This window comes from Rhagoletis pomonella, unplaced genomic scaffold (assembly GCF_013731165.1).
Source record: "Rhagoletis pomonella isolate Grant_MI unplaced genomic scaffold, Rhpom_1.0 Rhpom_scaffold_00005, whole genome shotgun sequence".
In the NCBI taxonomy this organism is placed as follows: domain Eukaryota; kingdom Metazoa; phylum Arthropoda; class Insecta; order Diptera; family Tephritidae; genus Rhagoletis; species Rhagoletis pomonella.
Genome location: NW_023458559.1, coordinates 19,301,981 through 19,321,165, shown reverse-complemented (window position 1 = coordinate 19,321,165; position 19,185 = coordinate 19,301,981). Strand labels below are relative to the sequence as shown.

The following is a 19,185-nucleotide window of genomic DNA, read 5'->3' as shown; positions in this document are numbered from 1 at the left end:
GTAGACATACCACAATTTGGTAGAAATCGACCACTGATTCCGACCTAGTTTGAAACGAAAACTCAATTAAAACTGGATTTTACCTCGCGCTAGTGTCACGTCAACAAAACCCATAAAGTAAGACACTGGCGGAGCGTTTACAGGATCCATGGTTCGAACCTCATATTATTTTAGTTATTCCGTTAATCTCATGTATTAAACTTTACTTAAAATTAAATGTAATGAAATGTAGCTTATAAATGTACTTACGTAGATACATACATATCAGAGATGTTTCGAATGTCATATTTTTCACAACGCAAATGTGAATGCAAATTTTCGGAATGCGAATGAGCGAATGCGAATGCGAATGTTAGGAATAATATTAAAAAAGCTATAATCAACTTAAGTCATCGTTTTTATTATTATACAGTGTTTTAATCTAGTAGTCAAAGTTCAATAGGGGCATATTATATTTCAAAAAATGTAATTTTGCTGCCTTTTCTCCCATGAGGCGATTTCTTAGAGGCTCGTATATAAGGCCGGTTGCACTGAACAATTGCTCACTTGTGGCAACTATCCTTAGCTATGAGGTGCCAAATTAATGATGAAAAAGTGCCAAAATGTATCAAACAGAATAATAAAAGTGCCAAAAAAGGTGTAATTCTTTTTAAGCATTCCCGTATAGCAATAAAATAAGAATCACATTTTCAAAACAAAAGTGCAATGATAAAATAAGATAAACCAGTTGAATAGCCTTCATAAATTATAAAATTTTAGTTGAGAAAAAGAAGTAACTACACGCAAAGGATTTCGCAAAAATTTATTGAAATTTTATTTTTTTACAAAAGTGCCATTTTGTGCCAAATTGAAAAATTTAGTGCCATTTGAAGTAAAATAGGACCAAAAATGCCACGGTTTGGGTCAGTTGGCAGCTATTCACTTGGGACGCTGGCGTGTGGAGCGCTCAAATGTTTGCGGCCAGATCCGACAATTTGTCGTATTTTAGTTAGGCCTTCAATTAAGCTTTAATTTCACATTTTTTAATGTCTCCAGATTCTACATCTGAGCCTTCGCTTTCCGCTGGAGGAATCTAAAATTATTTCTAGGTTGCTTATAAGACTTTAAGCGGTACTTTTTGAAGGCGCATCAATGCTGCTTGATATACTACTTAACCGTTTAGCGCCTGAAGGTAAAAGCCGGTTATTGTCCGCACCCTGCTTATACAGACTTAGAGCCAATTTCAACAAAATTATAGTGGACTCTTTGCCCATGTTCACATTCGCATTCGCAAAACATGCGTATCATTTGATGCGGATGCGAATGTCCATACGAATGTGTAAAATGATGCGAATCATTCGCATTCGTTATGCAAATATTCGCAACATCCTTAATACATATGTGTATGTGAATGTACATATGTAAGTTTTTACATATCAGAGTTCACTAAATTTTCAGTTTCCACTAATTGCTAGTGATAGTGCAAATTTTTTTCACTTTTTCTCCTAATGTTTAGTGGTGAATTTCAAAATATAATTTTTTCCACAAATATTAACAATCGAATAGTAAACCTAAACTTCTTCGGCCTAGTGAAACATTTTTTCTTCGCTAAAATTAATAGTTCAAAAATATTCCAACACTATTTATAGTGGAACACGAAAAGTTTTCATTAAATTAAAAAACTGAATTTACAGTTTATTGCATATCGTTATTTTTTCTTGAAGTATTTATTTTGCGTTACCAATACACATTTCAAATATAAACCAATTGAGAAGATTTTTAATAATAACTCAACTTCAAGATTTCCTGGTGAGTTAATTTTTCAAAACCTGGTGTTGTTAATCACGAACGCAACGCGAAGAGAATTAGCCAAATCGGACAAGTCGATCTCAAGATATGTATGATATTACAGTTCTGCTCAACTACTTAAGCCAGCGACATTTTAACCAGTTTTTGCTATTCTTCTTTTGTATCCTTAAAATTTGTTATTATTTTTTATAAAAGTATAGCTCATTAAACCATATAAATCTTCATTTGAAACTTTGCACAAAAATCATGAAATTAAAAAAAAAATTCATGAATTTTCTAACTTTTTAGACATTTTTTCGGTAGCCAATAGCCAGAACTGGTAACAATTTTTAAAGTTTAGTGAAAATATATTTACCTAGTTGCAGCTTTTATGTAGTGCCCGTTCACATATTTCACTATTTATTATTAAATTTTTTGTTGCATTGAAAAAATTTTCTATCACTATCACTGGTGATAAATAGAGTAATTATAAATAGTGAAATAGTTCTTCCAATATAGTTCTTCCAATATCCATATGTACTAGGGATGTTGCGAATGTGGAATTTTAGACATCCGCGGATGCGAATGCGTATGCGAATATCTAACAGCTAACATCCGCGGATGCGGATGCGAATGCGGATGTCAAGAATTTTTAAGAAACAATTAGAATCTAGCTTAATAGCGAGATCGTTGTCTAAACATCGCTTACAAGCCAAACCAGATACATATATCAGGTTGTTCTAAAGCTTTTTAAAAATAATTCTTCATTCTCATTGGCTGTTTCAGAATTTGGGGAATCTGTAACTTCATCAGCGTGTTTCGATTTTAGTTTTTGTAATTAATTTTGAATACTTTCTGCTGCGACTGGTTTGAAAAATTTGTGCTTATGGCGAGGTGGATATGGAAAATTAATTATTATTTTCCAGGAATGGAAATTTTTAATAAAATTCTGTTTTTAAAGTCGCAGCTGCCAGCTGAATCACCCTGTTTTTTATAAGCATTCGAATCTCAGATAGTAACGTAATTCTTATGTTATTAAAGGTCAGAGCTATAGTTTTTTAATTATTTGAGCATTGCCAACAAACATTTAGGTTTGCGCTCAACTTGAGGTTGAGTTGAGAACTAAGGTATTTCTCAAATTTCCAACGTTGCTTCTTAACAGAACATCAAGTGGTGGATAATAGCGTTCTCAAAAAAAAGGAGGGGTATTCTCTGAGTCTTGCAAAGGCCTTGCATGGTGCACATATTGCACGGATTGCACGGTAAAAACCGGTTTTCGTATGGGACAGCTTTGCAAACCGTGCAATCCGTGCACCGTGCAAGGGCTTTGCAAGACTCAGAGAATACCCCTAGGGAATTTTTCTTTGTATGAAAAAAGTACTGTTTCTCAAATTGAGAAAATGCTAGTTCTCAACTTGAACTGCAATGTAATTCTCCAATTGGTCTCAAAAATATCATTGAAATACTGAAATTGAAATAGTAAAATAACTTATTTTATTTAGATTATTTACTTTTTGTTGGTAATATTCCTCTTTATTTAGCTTTCGTTTTTCACTTGATGATTAAATGTTAGAGATGAGTTGGAGAATTGTGTTGGATATCAACTTGAGAACTATGAATTTCTCCAGGGTTAGAGAAATATTTTTTTGGTGTTTATTGGGTCGATTCTCTTTACAGCCAGATGTTGATCATTTCCGCTGGAAATCCCTATTGAAGGAGCTTACCCTTTGACTTTAAATAGCAAAGAAGGGACAGTTTTACCACAGAAGTTTTTAGCCAAGGATTCATTGTATATCCCTATGAACAGAGCACACTTTCTTCTTTTGTGTCTAGTACTTTTTGAAGATTGGTCCAAAAAATTCATAATAAAAAAAGAAACCAATGCAGGCACAGAAAAAAAAATTGTTAAAAAGACTATGTTCCCTTTGACGTACGTCAAAGTTCAAGTAGAAGTTGGAACTTGTATGACTGCCCATTGATAACGCGGTTATTTAGCTTAAGAAATAATATGTTTAGCGACATTTTTGTCAAAGTTGATATATATGACATATGACCAGCTTTGTTACACCAATACTCCCACGACCACAGGCAAAAATATTGCCCACAATTTGTCATTTTGTTTGCCATATATACGTTTTATCGGTGCACTTGAACAACATTCGCATTCGCAAAAGCTACGCATCGATTATTGCGAATGCGAAAGCGAATGCGAATATTCGCACCAACCCTGATATGTACATACATACGTATTTGAACTTGTCGAAGTCGTAGTAGCTCAGATATATGGGTTTTGTTCACTTTTTATATATACGTACATATGTACATATTTATGTACATAATATGCGTTCGTATTTGGAGACTTTGTTTCGACTGTTTTCTTGTATGTATTTCATACGAATTTCTGCGTGTGCTTCCATTTGCTGATTATTTATTTATTAGAAGTTGGAGCCATGCCAAGAAAAACAGATTTTATTCTTCAGACTTTGAAGGTGGATAGTTTTCTTTCTTTGTGATTGTCTCCTAAGATGTATGTTTATGCTTTTGTTTTTACTGCTTTTTTTAGGTGAATAACAGATTTCTTTTAATCAAACTAAGAAACTTCATAGTTTTACTTGAAAGCATATTTGCACATTCAAAATGCCCTCTATGATTGCCAGGGACGCACATCCTTTAAGTCGAGGTTGTTCCAACGTCTGTTAAACTGCCACGGATGACACTAAGGAGGTAATGAATTTTGGAACGAATGTTCATCATCCAATGTCAATTTTGGTTTGTGGAAAAACCGGTCTCAACGTTACGCCATATTCCCAACAAAGATTTAGGCTAGACTATTAAAGAATTATAGCATTCTTTACAAAAATAGACTAACGGTTCAATTCTGTATCAGTGACAAATTCTTGTCACAGTTTTTATTACGAAAAAAATATATGAAAAAGTTTAAATTTGTCAGTAAAAAAATGTTTGTCACTGACAGAGAATTGGGCTATAAGTTCTCGATATCGAGAAAAAGCTCAGATATCTACACGCATTTTGACATTGAATTCGTGGTGGTATCTATGGTCTACTGTTTTTCTAATTATTCTCTAATCGAATTCTAACATACATACATAGTTCTCTAACCGGAAAAATGCATTAGAATACTATAAATAAAATCTCTCTCTAACATACAGACTGTGTTTTGCTGGGTTAAGTGTCAGTTTTCAAAAATTTCCAATAGCTCCCATTTCGTTATTTCTTCCGAACTGATGAAAAGATTGAATCCAATGGAATCGGACCTGTAATGCCCTTTGTAATGTCTCTTTCTTGTTAAACCTTGGATATAGACATCTGTCGGCTTTACCGTCGCCCAGTTTGTCGGTAGGTAATTCTTTACGGCTATACACAAAGGGCTGAAACCAAAGTGATCTCCTGGGCAGTATAACTAAACTGTAAACTAAAATGTTCAAGCTCGGAATTTTTTGTTGCTGGAGTTAGTAAACTAAAAAGCGACAACTTAGCTACTCCAGTTGAACTTTGTAATCGATTAACTCGCTGAGTTCTTTGTGCGAAGTTGTTTCTGGGCTGAGGTAAAATATCCTCAATGGTTCAAATCCGTTAGTTCTATACATATGTATATACGTACGTCTTTAATTAAATATATTTTCTTATGTAGACTTCTTCTTGCGCTTAGAAAAGTTGGAAAGGTTTCCCTCTACATTCTGATCTCTAACTTGAAGATTACGCTTTGATAAAAAGATGAGCGAGCTCTTTTCGGCAATCATCTGCCATTGAACAACATTGACCTTTCCGGTCTGCAGTTTCTATTTTCAAAAACACATACATACATTCAAATCTAAGTATAAATTGAAATATATTCCATTACCAGCCATCAATCGTTTGTTCTTAATCAAACAGATAAAAGTTTACTAAACAGATGTGGAAATGCGCCGAAAAATTAGCTAAGTAGATTTAATTGTTATTTCTATTGCGGACGTCATCACAATCGCATCAATATGAAATAAATTGTTTGTCTTTATTTCTTATGCATTAATACGTCGATATTTGTGTATAAAGGGGTAGGCATTCGAAGTGTTACCAATTAAAAATGTTATAATTTTGCCTATTTCGCTTTTTTATTCGAAAATATCAGTTCATTATAAGAACTATGAAAGGTCTAAGAAAAACGTATTACTGTTCGATATAATCATCTTTAGCGCAAATAATAGCAGCGAGTCTGTCCGGGAATGCTTCACAGCATGTACGAATGTGGTCTGGTGGTATTTTGCCCCTGTGGCGGCGAAAATAAATTTTCAAGGCTTTGATTGTCTCATATATTTTAGCTGATACTTTGGCCTTGAGAATGGACCATATGGAAGAATCCTTTGGGTTTAAGTCATGTGAATATGGTGGCCATAGTGTGAATCAATGAAGCTGGGAAGTTTTTTTCTAAAAAACGTTGAATTTCGCAAACTTTATGCGATTGTGACGAGTCTTATTGAAACGTCCAAAGATTTCTACCAAATTGTTTTCGTGCTCAAGGTAACAAAGCATTGTTAGCAGAGACCATAACGGTTATAAGAAATATAATTAAATATTGTTCTGTAATTATTACTGAACCATGAAAAAGTTGTTTTCGTCTCGCGGGACGCTTTTTTTAAAATGTAAATCATTTTCGTCATCTCATAATAATTATATCGACTTTTATTTTTTTCGTTTCGCGGGACGTTTATTTCAAGACGGAAATTATTTACGTCTTCTCATAATAATTATATGGGATGTTTATAATTTTTCGCCTCTTAGAACGTTTATTTCAAGTATTTCAAGACGAACATGATTTATGTGTTCTCATAATAATTATATGGGATTTTAATTTTTTTCATCTCTTGGGACGTTTATTTCCATACGAATATGATTCACGCCTTCTCATAATAATTATATGGGTTTTTTTCGTCTCTCGGGACGTTTATTTCAAGGCGTAAATGATATGCGCCTTCTCAAAATAATTATATGGGACGTTTATTGAATGAAACTTCTTAATTGAGTTCGGAGATTTGACGCTTTAAATATTTAACGCCACGATTGTTCATGTCATCAAATCTGCATCGTTCGTTCGATTTTCAAAAATGTGTCAAATTAAATTGCCTTGCTTTTACGTGGTTTTAATTTATTTAAAGGGGTTGTCAGATGTTAGCAAATCAAATTCCAATAATCGAACTCGCAGATGTTTGCGTTTAATTTTGTGAAATTGGCAGTATATGTACCAAATCTATTAAGAGAAAACGTGGGACGTAAATCATTGTCATATTGAAATAAACGTCACGAGAGAGAAAAAAATCTCGCAAAAGTCACATATGATTATTATAAAAATACGTAAATCATTTTTGTCTTGAAATAAACGTCCCACGAGACGAAGAAAATAAAAGTCCCACATAATTATTATAACAAGACGTAAATCATCTCCGTCTTGAAATAAACGTCCCGCGAGATGGAAAAAAAAAGAAAAGTCCCACGTAATTATTATAGGCTCATTCCATCTCAAATCACCCAGGCCGGGGAAAGTGAATTTAAGTTTGCGATAAAACTCACAGGGATTGTTCCTTGAACAATTTAAGGAGGCACGTATTTTTTCTTTTTGCCCAGAAATGCGAATTTTTCGAATAATGAATTTTTTTCTTTTTGAGTACGAACGCTTCTTTTTTCCTCTCTTAATAGTAACTTTTGATGAAATCGTTTATAACTGCCGCAAAAAAGCAAGGATTTTAACGATTTTTTTTTTTTTTAATTGCAGACATTGATCTACTGAATCGATCTAGTGAACTAAACATCAGTAATTGTTTATTAATAATTAATTATTGTTAATAAACAACAAATTATTTTTTTCAAATTGATTTTTTTCAAATTGTCACATCTTTTTTATCTCTCAAACTTTTTTGTCTATTAGGGAATAGTATAAACTATTTGCAGTACGAGTAGCAATATGCTAAAATTCGTCGTTTTCGAGTTATAATTTTTTTTTTGAAAATGCACTTATATGATGCTAGCAGATTTTCGTGCCAGTTGAGGGCACAAAAATTGTTGCCCATTATGACAAAATTTCCTTGCTATAAATATTTTGAGGTTGCCCGATCAGAGCCAAAACGAGAGACGAGAAAAATAAAAATCCCATATAATTATTATGAAAAGACGTAAATAATCTCCATCTGTACTCGTAAATAATTATTATACGAAGACGAAAAAATGTCTCTTAACAAGGCGACGCTTTTGATCTCAAATATTAGAATAATAATTATTTTGGGTCTCTGATTGTTAGAAATATTTTTACGGTAGATTTGTTGATTTACTTTTACGTCCTGTTCAATATAAAATGGCACTAGGCGACATTCGTGCAACATGTGAAGCATTCCCGTACAGACTCGATGCTATTACGCGCGCTAAATATGGCTACATCGGACGTAATACATTTTTCTTAAACCCTGACTAGTTCTTTTGATGGGCTGATGTTTGATGATGATGTAACACTTCGATTGCCACAGGGATACAGGTATTTCATAGCCCTGGGTAAACTGCCGAAAAAGTAGTACATATATGTGTATAAGGAGAAAAGAAGGTTTAAATTTGCAATGAAAAACTGGAAACCAGTTGGACATAAATGCTAGTTTTTGTAATAGTCCTAATTCGAAGCTTTCCAAAATCGGACATCATGTTTTACTATTCGAAATACAGCCTTTTTGTAAACCACTGAAGTCGAATAAGATAAGATTTTTTTAGGAAATTTTCAAATTAGACCCGAGTAAACAAAACTTACCCCATATGTTCACATGTCGATCATCTGTCAACAAAGTGAACTTTCGTTTTACAATAGTAAAAGAGGAATTACAACACTTTATAGGGGGAAATGCAGCGCCCTAAACCTGAAGCGTATTCAACATCACGCTATAAATTAAACAAAACTTTCATTGTTCTACAATCAAACCTCACAACCACCAAATGCAGCCATCCCTGAATATTTCTTGATAAATGAAAGCATTGGAGAGTGCAAAACTTCTTTTTTTTTATTAGCGCCTACGCCATTAATGCTTTTTGCCTTAAAAAATAAACAGTGTTGCATATTGATGGATATGGATGTTCGTATGGGTGGGAGTAAAACTTAAAAAATTTATGTGATGTATGGATATATGTAGTAAGCGCAGACGAACTTTTCTCCCATCTATTACAAGCTTGACAATCGCTTGTACATATGTATACATATATGTACATACATAATTGGTTTGTTCCACACGAGCCCGCGGGATCCCGCGTGTGCTCAAAACAGTCCAGAAAGCGTTCCTCACGCTAGAACAATGGGTAATAGAGAGCGAATACCCCATCCACTTTCGGATCGTAAATGTCTTCTTCTTTGTGTCCGAAACAACCCGGACTTTTTTCCGGGCAGAAATGAGCAAGAAGTCAATTTCAAATAACAGCTGCTGTTTGTTTACATCCGAAAGCAAATTTTGTAAAATACAAAAATGGAAAATAGCACTAAAGTTTCAGAAATGTAGGTATTTGCTAATTTTATTAGTCATATAAGATAAATACTTGTTTAGAGCTGATTTGTTGATTCCGGGCACCAAATGTGGTTTTTTGCGTTCCTCACGCTCTGGGAACTTTTGGTATGTGTTGACACATTTTTGACACCAGTGAGAGAGTAACTTATTTTTACGCTCTAATTACCGAAACAGCTCGGAAAGCGTGTGGAACAAACCAAATGCATTATATGTATGTAGTTACAAGGTGCTGTATGTTTTGACAAGATGTTTCGTCATTTACTTAAAGTGGTATTTTGAAAGTATTTGAAAATATAAGAGGCCTGTCTGTAAGAATATATTAAATGAAGCACTCTTTGGATAATAAAACTTATACCAAATAAAACCAAATGCTTATTGCATACAAAAACTAGAATTTCCAAGTGTTTTTACTTTGTGTATAATAAATAACTTAAGAGAATAATTAAATGATTCTGCTGATTGCGGTATTTTTCGCGTCTGCCGTAGTCGAGTGGTTAGAGGTGCGGGTTTGATCCCTAGTCCGTTTATTTATTTTACTTCCAATTAAAAGATAAATTTTTGACTAATAACTTAACAATTAATATTCAATCATTCATTCATTAATTTTTCATTAACACAATGAGACCTTACATCTAGAAAATAAGTAGGAACTGACATTATTATTTATTACCAAATTCTCAATCAATTACAAGAACAAAGACAAAAAAACAAAAATTGTATTAGTTTAGTTAAACCTAGCGCTAAAATAGATGGCCAGGGAAAGCTACTCTGAAAAAATGTTATATAGGAGATGCTTATAGTTGATTTGGTTTACAATATTTCCCGTAGCAGCTGGAATGAAATTCTAAATACGTACGGCGTTTACGAAGAACAGCCTTGTAGAAATTAGATAATTAAAAAATGGTACAATTGAATTTCCAGACCGCATAGATTTACTGAAAATGAGCTTTCCATACATTACATATATGTAGGAGGTAGAAGGTGTTTTGGTTAAAATGAGACGGAATAATAAAATAACGTTTCTAATTTTCTGGTATTTGAATACATCACACCCTAAGAGCTGAGATCTCCGTGCCAATATGTGACCATATTTACGTTGCCCATAGACATATCGCGTTATGTGATTGAACGCAAAGTTAATTTTGTGCGCAGAACACGAGTCAACTAGTTGTAAACTTGCTCCGAATAAGTTATTATAGGTAAAATTAGCTGTTTGGCAAGCTTTTCTTGTTTCAGTTGGCGTAAAATGCGCTTGATTGTCTCAGGCTACGTAAGGTAGAGTATACCTTACCAACAACCCTGTTAATGTGGTCAATGCAAGTTAGACCGGAATTAATCACAAAGCCCAAGTTCTTAACCTTATTAACGATTTTTATAGTATTTTGGCCAATATATGTATATATATTTTAGGGATAGTACCTACTATTTCCTATTTTGCTCCTCGAAATCGGTAAGACGTACGACTTATCGGTATTAAGACAAAGGCCATTGCTTGCAGCCCAACACCTCATTGTTGATAAACAGGGCCGAAAAGTTTAAGCTTTTGCTTGAAATTGCTTATTTTGCTTATTCGGGGTTCCCAAGCTTAATTTTAACGATCATGCTTATTTTGCTTATTTCAGTGTATAAAGCTAAGTACAGACATCTAAGTAAAGGGTCACGAAATAAATTGCTATTATTTTGTGTGTGTGAATAGTAGTTTCCAAGGAGTTTTAACATCTGATATTTTACAGCCCGCTGTCTCACTTTTTCCTTAGATGCCTTGTACGCTTCACAAACAAACTTTAACAAACCATAGTAGAAAGCGTAAACAATTTCTTAAGAACTTCGTACTGCTTAAGAAAATTTGGATAAATAAAATTTTCTTGACCATTTCTTGGGCTTTTTTTTATTCGTCGAACTAAAAAAATGTTTCGACATAATAACATAAAAACAGATTTGGTTTTTCTTAATCCGTAACTTCAATTCCATTTCTGCTTGGATACAAAAAATTAAAACCAATGGTTCGTCTCTACGGAAAGGCAATGGTGTTATTGAAGAGATTTACATAATTTATCTCAAATGGAGAATAACGAATAGTTAAAAAAATTTAAAACGACCAACGCAGATCTCCGTTATTTGAGAATATCAATCAACACTTGTATGTCCATTGAAATTTTTCAATCCTTGAAATAAACTGAATAAAAAACAACACATTAAACTGTACTTATTTTTTTTTTTGTATTTGCAAGCATATTTATCAATGTTTTAGTGCTTATCTAAGCGCTTAAAATGGATTTTTTCGAGCTTATTTTCTTTGGCCCTGATGATAAATCATTGGTAACTTTAGTGCAAAGATGTTTTTAAAATAACCAGATAATTACATACATCTGAATTAAGTTCGGAAAATGAGTAGTTACAAAATTTTTTCATATTTTATTCAAATTTATTCTTTACTATTTCTCATAAATTCGCGATCAGTGTCGCACGACAACATCGAATGCTTTGACAGCACTTACAGCAAAAATTAAAATTTCTAGTGTAGCATGAGCCATTTCGAAATCGATTTGTGGTCTTTCAGTTGCAGTCATACCTTGCAACGTTTTTTCTGAAAAGTGACACAAAGGTCTTTCTTGCTGTTCACGCGTGGAAATAAAAATTCTCTCTCTTAATTTGACAGCGAATTGCTTGGAAAAGTTGGAAATATTGCCATGTCTGACACGCTCTGTACAGTTTAAACTGTGGCTGAAATAAATATTTAGGGGAAAAACAATACAATTCGCCACACAATCATTTAAACAGCTTAAATCGATTAGAAATGCTACTCGCTACTCGCTAGATTTATTCAACAATACAGTAAGTACCAGCAGCGTGAGCGTAAACACAAATTTGAGAGGAAGAGAAAACTTTCAGAAATACAGAGTTATTGAATGCAAAACCGAAAAACTCGCTCCACGCCATTGTGACACTTGTCGATGGGTAAGTTTTGGCGCTCAATTTCCATTTTTACCTGGGAATATGTATCACACATCGTCATAAAAAGCAAAACATTTACTTTGCAAGTCAATTATTCATCGCTATTTTCATTTCATTAATTTTGTTTTAAGCAAGCGTTCACACCAAATCTTAAATTAGAATTTGTTTAAAGAAAAAGAAAAATAACAAAAGAAAAAGCGCCTAATAAGTTTGTAGTCGAACACGCATCCATCCGGCTACAGCAGCTGTTGATGAAACATTCAATTCATTTTCAATATTTGTTTTTTGCCTGGAAACTTCCGTTTTGTATACCCATATATGTTTTGAAAAATTTCTACTACCCCGCAAACATATTCTGAGCGCTCAGAACATATGAGTCCGAAATGAGTCCTAGGTGGGTAAGAAATATGAGCTTAAAAAACGAAAAATGTGTGACTCTTAAATGAATCTTTTAGGGGTCATATATGATCCAAGTTATGAGCCATCACCTTGTGCCAGTTTAAAAATACAAAAGATTTGAAATTTATATCTAAACTTGTTTATACCCAAATTTAAAATAATTAGAAAACAAAAAATAAAAAAAAAATTTGGCTGCAGCTGCTGCTATTAAATGCACGTTGGAATGTATATATGCACGTAAGTATGTATGTATGCTATTTGAAAGAATATAGTGCGTTGAGTAAGACTCAAAGAACAACCTAAAAGAAGAGCCCTAATGTAGTCATTTATCAGCCCGATAAGAGCCTCAAAAAGAGTCTGAAATGATTCATATATGACGCCAAAAAATTGTTTTAATAGTCCGAAATGATCCCTATTTGAGCCCAATAAGAGTCCAATATGACTCATATTAAGGCTCATTTAATGTATGAATTTAAGCTCATATAAGTCGACCTACGGAAGAAGGGAAACACACTCTTATCGGGCTCTTAAATGAGCTCATTATGAGCGTAAAGGCTCCGAAATAGAACTCCCGTAAAGACTCATTTATGACTCCAAATGTTTGCTGGGCGTGAACCACGTAACTTTGAAACGATTGTCGTTCAAATGATACTGACAAAATGATGTCGTCGAAACACTGATTCATGCATTTGTTTTGCTGTTACGTGCTACTGTTACTGTTACGTGAAGCAAAACTAGAATTGAGTGGACGATATCGCACAAACGATCCAACAATTTTTGGTTTTCATGAAACAAGACAATCTCAGCACGATATCGTCCAGACGATTGTCGTCATACGTGATTCATGCCCTGAGTAGTACAATTTTTGCTTGCAAGAATTTGTAGCTATCTGGTGTTGTTACGCTCTCGCTTAGGCTTTCCCTTACACACTTTTTCGGTTATTGAATGCTTTTCCAGTAAAAACTTCCCATGTTCCCGACAAATCCAGAACGTTTTGCGGTTAAATTTGTTCAAAAACGTTGATATTTTATTTTCTTTTCTTGCAGACTTTGTTATCGGAAACTACGACGGACGATCAGCATTGGCCGCCGGAATTGATTCTATTGCGTGAGAAATTCACCGCCAAGAGTCAATTAAAAATTGCACAGCTACAAATCAAACATGAAGAAGAGGTATGATTGATATACATACATATGTACACTATATTAAGTTATCCACATTTAGGGGATTCACAAGACGTGTTAACCGTCGTAGAGATGGGCGCGGGATATGGGAACCCGCGAGACCCACGGTACTCATTTAAAAATAGCCGGGATGGGCGGTATCCGGGAGGTCTTTAAAAGTTTAGCGGGCGGGACGGGACCCCCGGCACTGCCGCTAAAACCCGCAACCTCCGCAAATTCAGAAACCTTCCTTAAACACACTTTTTTATGTTTTATTGAAACGAAAACGAGCAGCAAAGCGAAGAACGGAAGATGCGAGTACTTCACTATTTTTTTAAATTCAAAATTAATTTGAAAGACATGTGAATTAATGTTAGTGATAAATTTCGGGATCCATCTGAAAAATATCGGGATGGGCGGGTTCGGGACTTAAAATTTGATTTTCGGGAGGGGCGGAATCGGGATTGCATATTTAGTCCCGTACCCATCTCTAGTCGTAATGTCTTAAAGTCTTAAAATTTTTCAACGTAAAATAACGGTTAGAACATTTTCAGACAATTTGTAACTTCACCAAAATGTTTATAACTAATAGGAAATATACATATTATTGGCTCTTATTATACCCTAAAAATCTTTCAAAGCGCTTTTAACCTGTATTTACATTGAAGAATTTTAAAAATTTAAGACATTACGACGCTTAACATGACTTGTGAATCCCCATACTGTAATGAAGTGTTTTCCCCTCCCCCGTGCTTCTTCTCTAATGCTGGAATATACTCGCCGTACCCAGGGTTCATGATTCAATAATAGAAAGGTTTTGTATTAAAACAGTCTTCGCGCTCCCACACATAAAATCGGCTCCTTTACTTGTCCAGAATGTTGCTTATTCAACAGTTTATATTAGTAATAAAACCAAAAATTCTTCATACTAAATATTCGATGGCATCACCTTCGTTTACGTTATTTTCTGAAGCATGTGTAGAATAGCGACCGTTTAGCTATAAAATATCCAAAAATGCCGATTGATAGAACTTTTTACGCTGATTTCAACGATACTAATCTTATTTGGCGCAGGTAAAAACTAAAGAAGGTATAATAGATTTATTTGCCTTGCTTATTTATATTTTTTTTAACACAAAATTTTTGAAACCCAAAACTAGATCATGACAATATATGTATATCGAATTAAAGATAATAACTTGTACTTTCTAACTAATATACATTTCTTTACCATTAACTATGCATTTTTTTAAAAAAGTTCATTTCATGAAAAAATAACATTTGTTCTTTTTTTAGTGGTTTTAGTTCAGAAATATAAAAAGCATATCAATTATGTAGATCAGCTGAAAGACAAATTAATTATCTTTATTACTATTAGTTTTTAATTGGTTATGTAGTTCACAATATATAATATTTAAGAAATCTTAAACATTAACCTTCTAAACGTCTTAATTTTTTAGTTGCGTCAAAAATTTTGGCATGGTTGAAATGAGCGTAAAAAGATCTATTGATCTGCATTTTTCGTTTTTGCATAGCTGAACGGTCGGTGTTCTAGATTTGTTCCAGGAAATAAAGAATAACTTGAATTAAAAATGCATATTTTTACGTATTGTTTAGTATTTCCATTAAAACACCAAATATATTGCAAATTCGCATAGAATTAATAATACATATTTTACTTCTAATTGTATACTTTTCGTATTTTTTTTAGTACCTTTCTATTACCGTTCTCCTACCTCCAAAATACAAATCTAGATAAAGAAGTGTAAAATTTTAGCTGTCACAAATTACATAACCTTGCCCAGGGTTCATCTTTTAGTAAAATCGTCGTCGGGCGTACTTCGGTTGTTGGATCTCTGCGAGCGTTTCGCGGCTAGCTAACGTTTTGGCGTATTTCTGTCGAGTCTCCACTGCTGAGTGACGACGGCGCCTGCTGCAGACCACGGTTGCCAACCGTCCCGTTTTCGGCGGGACTGTCCCGGATTTTAGAGCTATGTCCCGGTCCCAGTACAACATATGCCGGGACGCAAAATGTCTCGGTTTTTGGGAAGAAAAAATTTTAGACTTCTCGTAAAAAAAATTAGAACTTTTAATATATATGTACAATAAGGTGGTCAAATTGTTCAGACGACAGTTTTTCGACGAATCGCATGGTATTTTCGGTTTCTCTAGATAATTCTAAGAGAAAATGTAGAAGAAACTATAAGTCGGACATGAGTCTCTTTTTTAAAAGAAAAATTTACTTGTTCTCAAAATTTTACTTTTTCGTTACATGCCGATTTTGGAAAGTGTTCACCTTTTACCGTCCAAAATCCGTGTCAAAATTAAAAACGCGCCACATATTGACAAGTTCTAACAATTTATTTTTTTGTCATTTTTAGTTATTTGTTTGTAAAGATATGGTCTACTCTTTAACAGCAGTCGTATAAATCTAAGTTTCAAACTCTGTACAATATTTAGAAAAAATTAGCAAACTTTTGTAAAAATTTAAGCCCTTTTAGATGAATTTCTTAGAAAGATTTTGGGTATAGAGTTTCGTGGTACACTCCGTGTTGTTAAAGTGCAATTAGCTAAGATTTACCGTCGAAAAAAGGCATTTTTGTATGGAAGAGGCACTGTCAGCAAAAAATTCGGAAAAATCAACGGTAAGTCCTGGACGCCTTCATATTAAGTTTTTGTTCTTAAAATACAAAAACCGTTTCTTTTTAATGTTTGTTAATCTTTTAAGTTACAAATTAGAAAAACAGATGTATTTCGCTACCTAAAGGTGAAAACGTGCCAAGTCCACTTTATTAAAAATTTAGTTTTTGATGCAGAATGACAAATAATGCGAAACTATATCGATTTTTCGTCTCTCCTGAACAACTTCAAAAAAATGGACTTGGCACATTTTCACCTGTAGGTAACGATTTGCTTTTTAAAAATGGTTTATACAAAAAACGAAATGTAAGAAACTTAAATACAGACATTTTATATGCAAAAGTTTTAAGAAAAAGTAAAAAAAAACTAATATTCTGAAAAGGTAATTTTTTCATTTAATAATGCGCTGGCTCATTTTCGAATCATGGTTTCTTCTATACTCTCTCTTAGAATTATCTGCAGAATCAGGAAATACCATGCTATTTATTAAAATCGACATTGGCCCAGCCTAGTGTACATACATTCATATACAAATGTTTACATATGCTATTAAAGTCAAGAATTGTAGTTACGAATTCATTTTAAACAAAGAATTCAAGCAGTGGCTGTTTAAACAAAATGAGTACACAAAGTATGTTCGACATTTTTTTGTTTGGAAGAAACTGCCAAAAATCAACGCGATTTTTTACCAGCTTCAAACAAGCACTTAGTTATACAACAGTGTCAACTTGTAGGCATATTTATTGAATTTTCCTGAGTTTTGCACACGAAGTTTAGATAAATTTTTATGTTTCTGTTGTAGTATGAACTAGGTTTTTATAAAACATTCGCGGAAAAATTTATGTAAAAAAGTTACATATGTACATTGTGAAAAATTCCCCTTGCCAAATACATACATATCGTCATTTAAAGTACAAAACCGCGTATCAGGATAATGCAAAACCGCGTATGTGAGGTTGCAAAAATTATTTTCTAGAGAGTAACAACGCTCATATTTCAAATTTTTTTTTTTTTTTTATAAAGCAATCGGATTTCTGACTAGTATATTTCAGGACGAATGGATAAGGATTGAGCCAAGAGCTTGTGTGACCAAATCCAATATTTGGCTGCAAATGTCAGTTACTCGGTTTTGCAGAATGACGATACCCGGTTTTGTACTTTAACGACGATATGTATGTATATAGAAATTTATAATTTGGTGTGATTTTTATTTCAACTTTAATTTATGTTTTAAATTAATTAAAAGTATTAGCATTGAAATTTTGTATCATGGAAATTTTTATCTATATTTTTTTTTGTTTTTTTTATGTTTTCTTATTTTAAATAGAAAATGTTCAAATATACAGCAATGAAGTTGATGTCCCGGTTTCAATAATGCAAAAGTTGGCAACCGTGCTGCAGACTGATGTCAGCGTACCTCTGCCGGCGCTCTGCTGCTGACAAACGTCGGCGCAGACGATCTGGTGTCGGCTGGTCGCGGATTCACGTTGGCTGCGGTGGGACGGCGAAGGTTGCGAACGTGCTCGTAAGCGTATTGGACCTTGACGATTTGGTGTTAGAAAGACAAAAGGTCATGTCGTCGCTCCCAACGAAGAGTAGCACATCTCAAATTACCGTGGAAGACATTATTCGCGTCGAACAGTATAGCACATTTCAGATTTTCGCGTGGAAGACTAGCACATTTCATTATTCGCGTCGAAAAGTAGCACATTTCAGATTTTTGCGGGGAAGACTAGCACATTTCACTATTCGCGTGGAAGAGTAGCACATTTCAGAATTTTGCGTGGAAGAGTAGCACATTTCAGATTTTTGAGTGGAAGAGTAGCACATTTCACTATTTGCGTGGAAGACTAGCACATTTCAGATTTTTGCGTGGAAGAGTAGCACATTTCAGATTCTCGCGTAGAAGAGTAGCGAATTCATATAAAGTGGTACTAGCAGCCGTACAAAAACCAAACATACATGTATGTTATAATTATTTCTCCTCGACTAAGCTGAGAGTTTAATGTTGTGTATGGAGCTTTTCGGTATTTTATTACAAATAGAATAAACCTTTATTTTCCTCCTACTTGTTTTGACGCATATTTCCTCAGGGAATTCCAAACCATTTATACGAAAAGTTGTTTTTCCCCATATAAAAATACATGGAAAACTTTGAGCGACCTCTAAATATTTTTTGATTTTAAAATAAAAAATAGGGGTACACTATTTTCTATATGGAACAATTTTGGACCACCCTAATGTACATGCAGTCATGTCAAGAGCACCTCATTTCAAAGTGATATTGTTTTCCACTTATGTTCATTTATTTATTTTTAAGAATTTTCATTAGAATAAAGTTCATTCTCTGACGAAGTCCGTATAAATCCAAATTTAAAACTTTGTAGAAAACTAAAAAAATCTAAAAATGTTCATCCAAATGTCAAAATTATTTTCTCAGAATTTTTTGAGTATATAGATTTAAAGCCCTTTCAATTTTATTGCAGTAATGTGCAAGTTTCAAGTGGCCAAAAATTTCCGTTGTTGCGGTTTTCTTCCATATAAAAATAAATTGTGTTTATTCGATATATGGTAGCGAATGCGACAAAAAGAATCAAAGGTTTTAAGGCTCCTGAAACTTGCACATTATTACACTAAAATTGAATCGGCTATAAAGCTTCATACTCAAAAAATTTTAACACTTCTCAGTAAATAAATTTTAAATTTGAATGAAAATTAGTTGATTTTTTTTAAGG

At 33.6% G+C, this 19,185-nt stretch overlaps 1 protein-coding gene across 6 annotated transcripts in view; it reads left to right on the top strand.

Moving 5' to 3' along the window:
• LOC118738752 (pericentrin) overlaps positions 1-19,185 on the top strand; it is a 242,401-nt gene that overhangs the window by 155,357 nt on the left and 67,859 nt on the right. For all 6 annotated transcript variants that reach the window (XM_036469700.1, XM_036469702.1, XM_036469699.1 and 3 more), the window contains one exon: positions 13,694-13,819. In XM_036469700.1, coding sequence (XP_036325593.1) covers positions 13,694-13,819 — 126 coding nt within the window. The remainder of the gene's footprint in view (positions 1-13,693; positions 13,820-19,185) is intronic.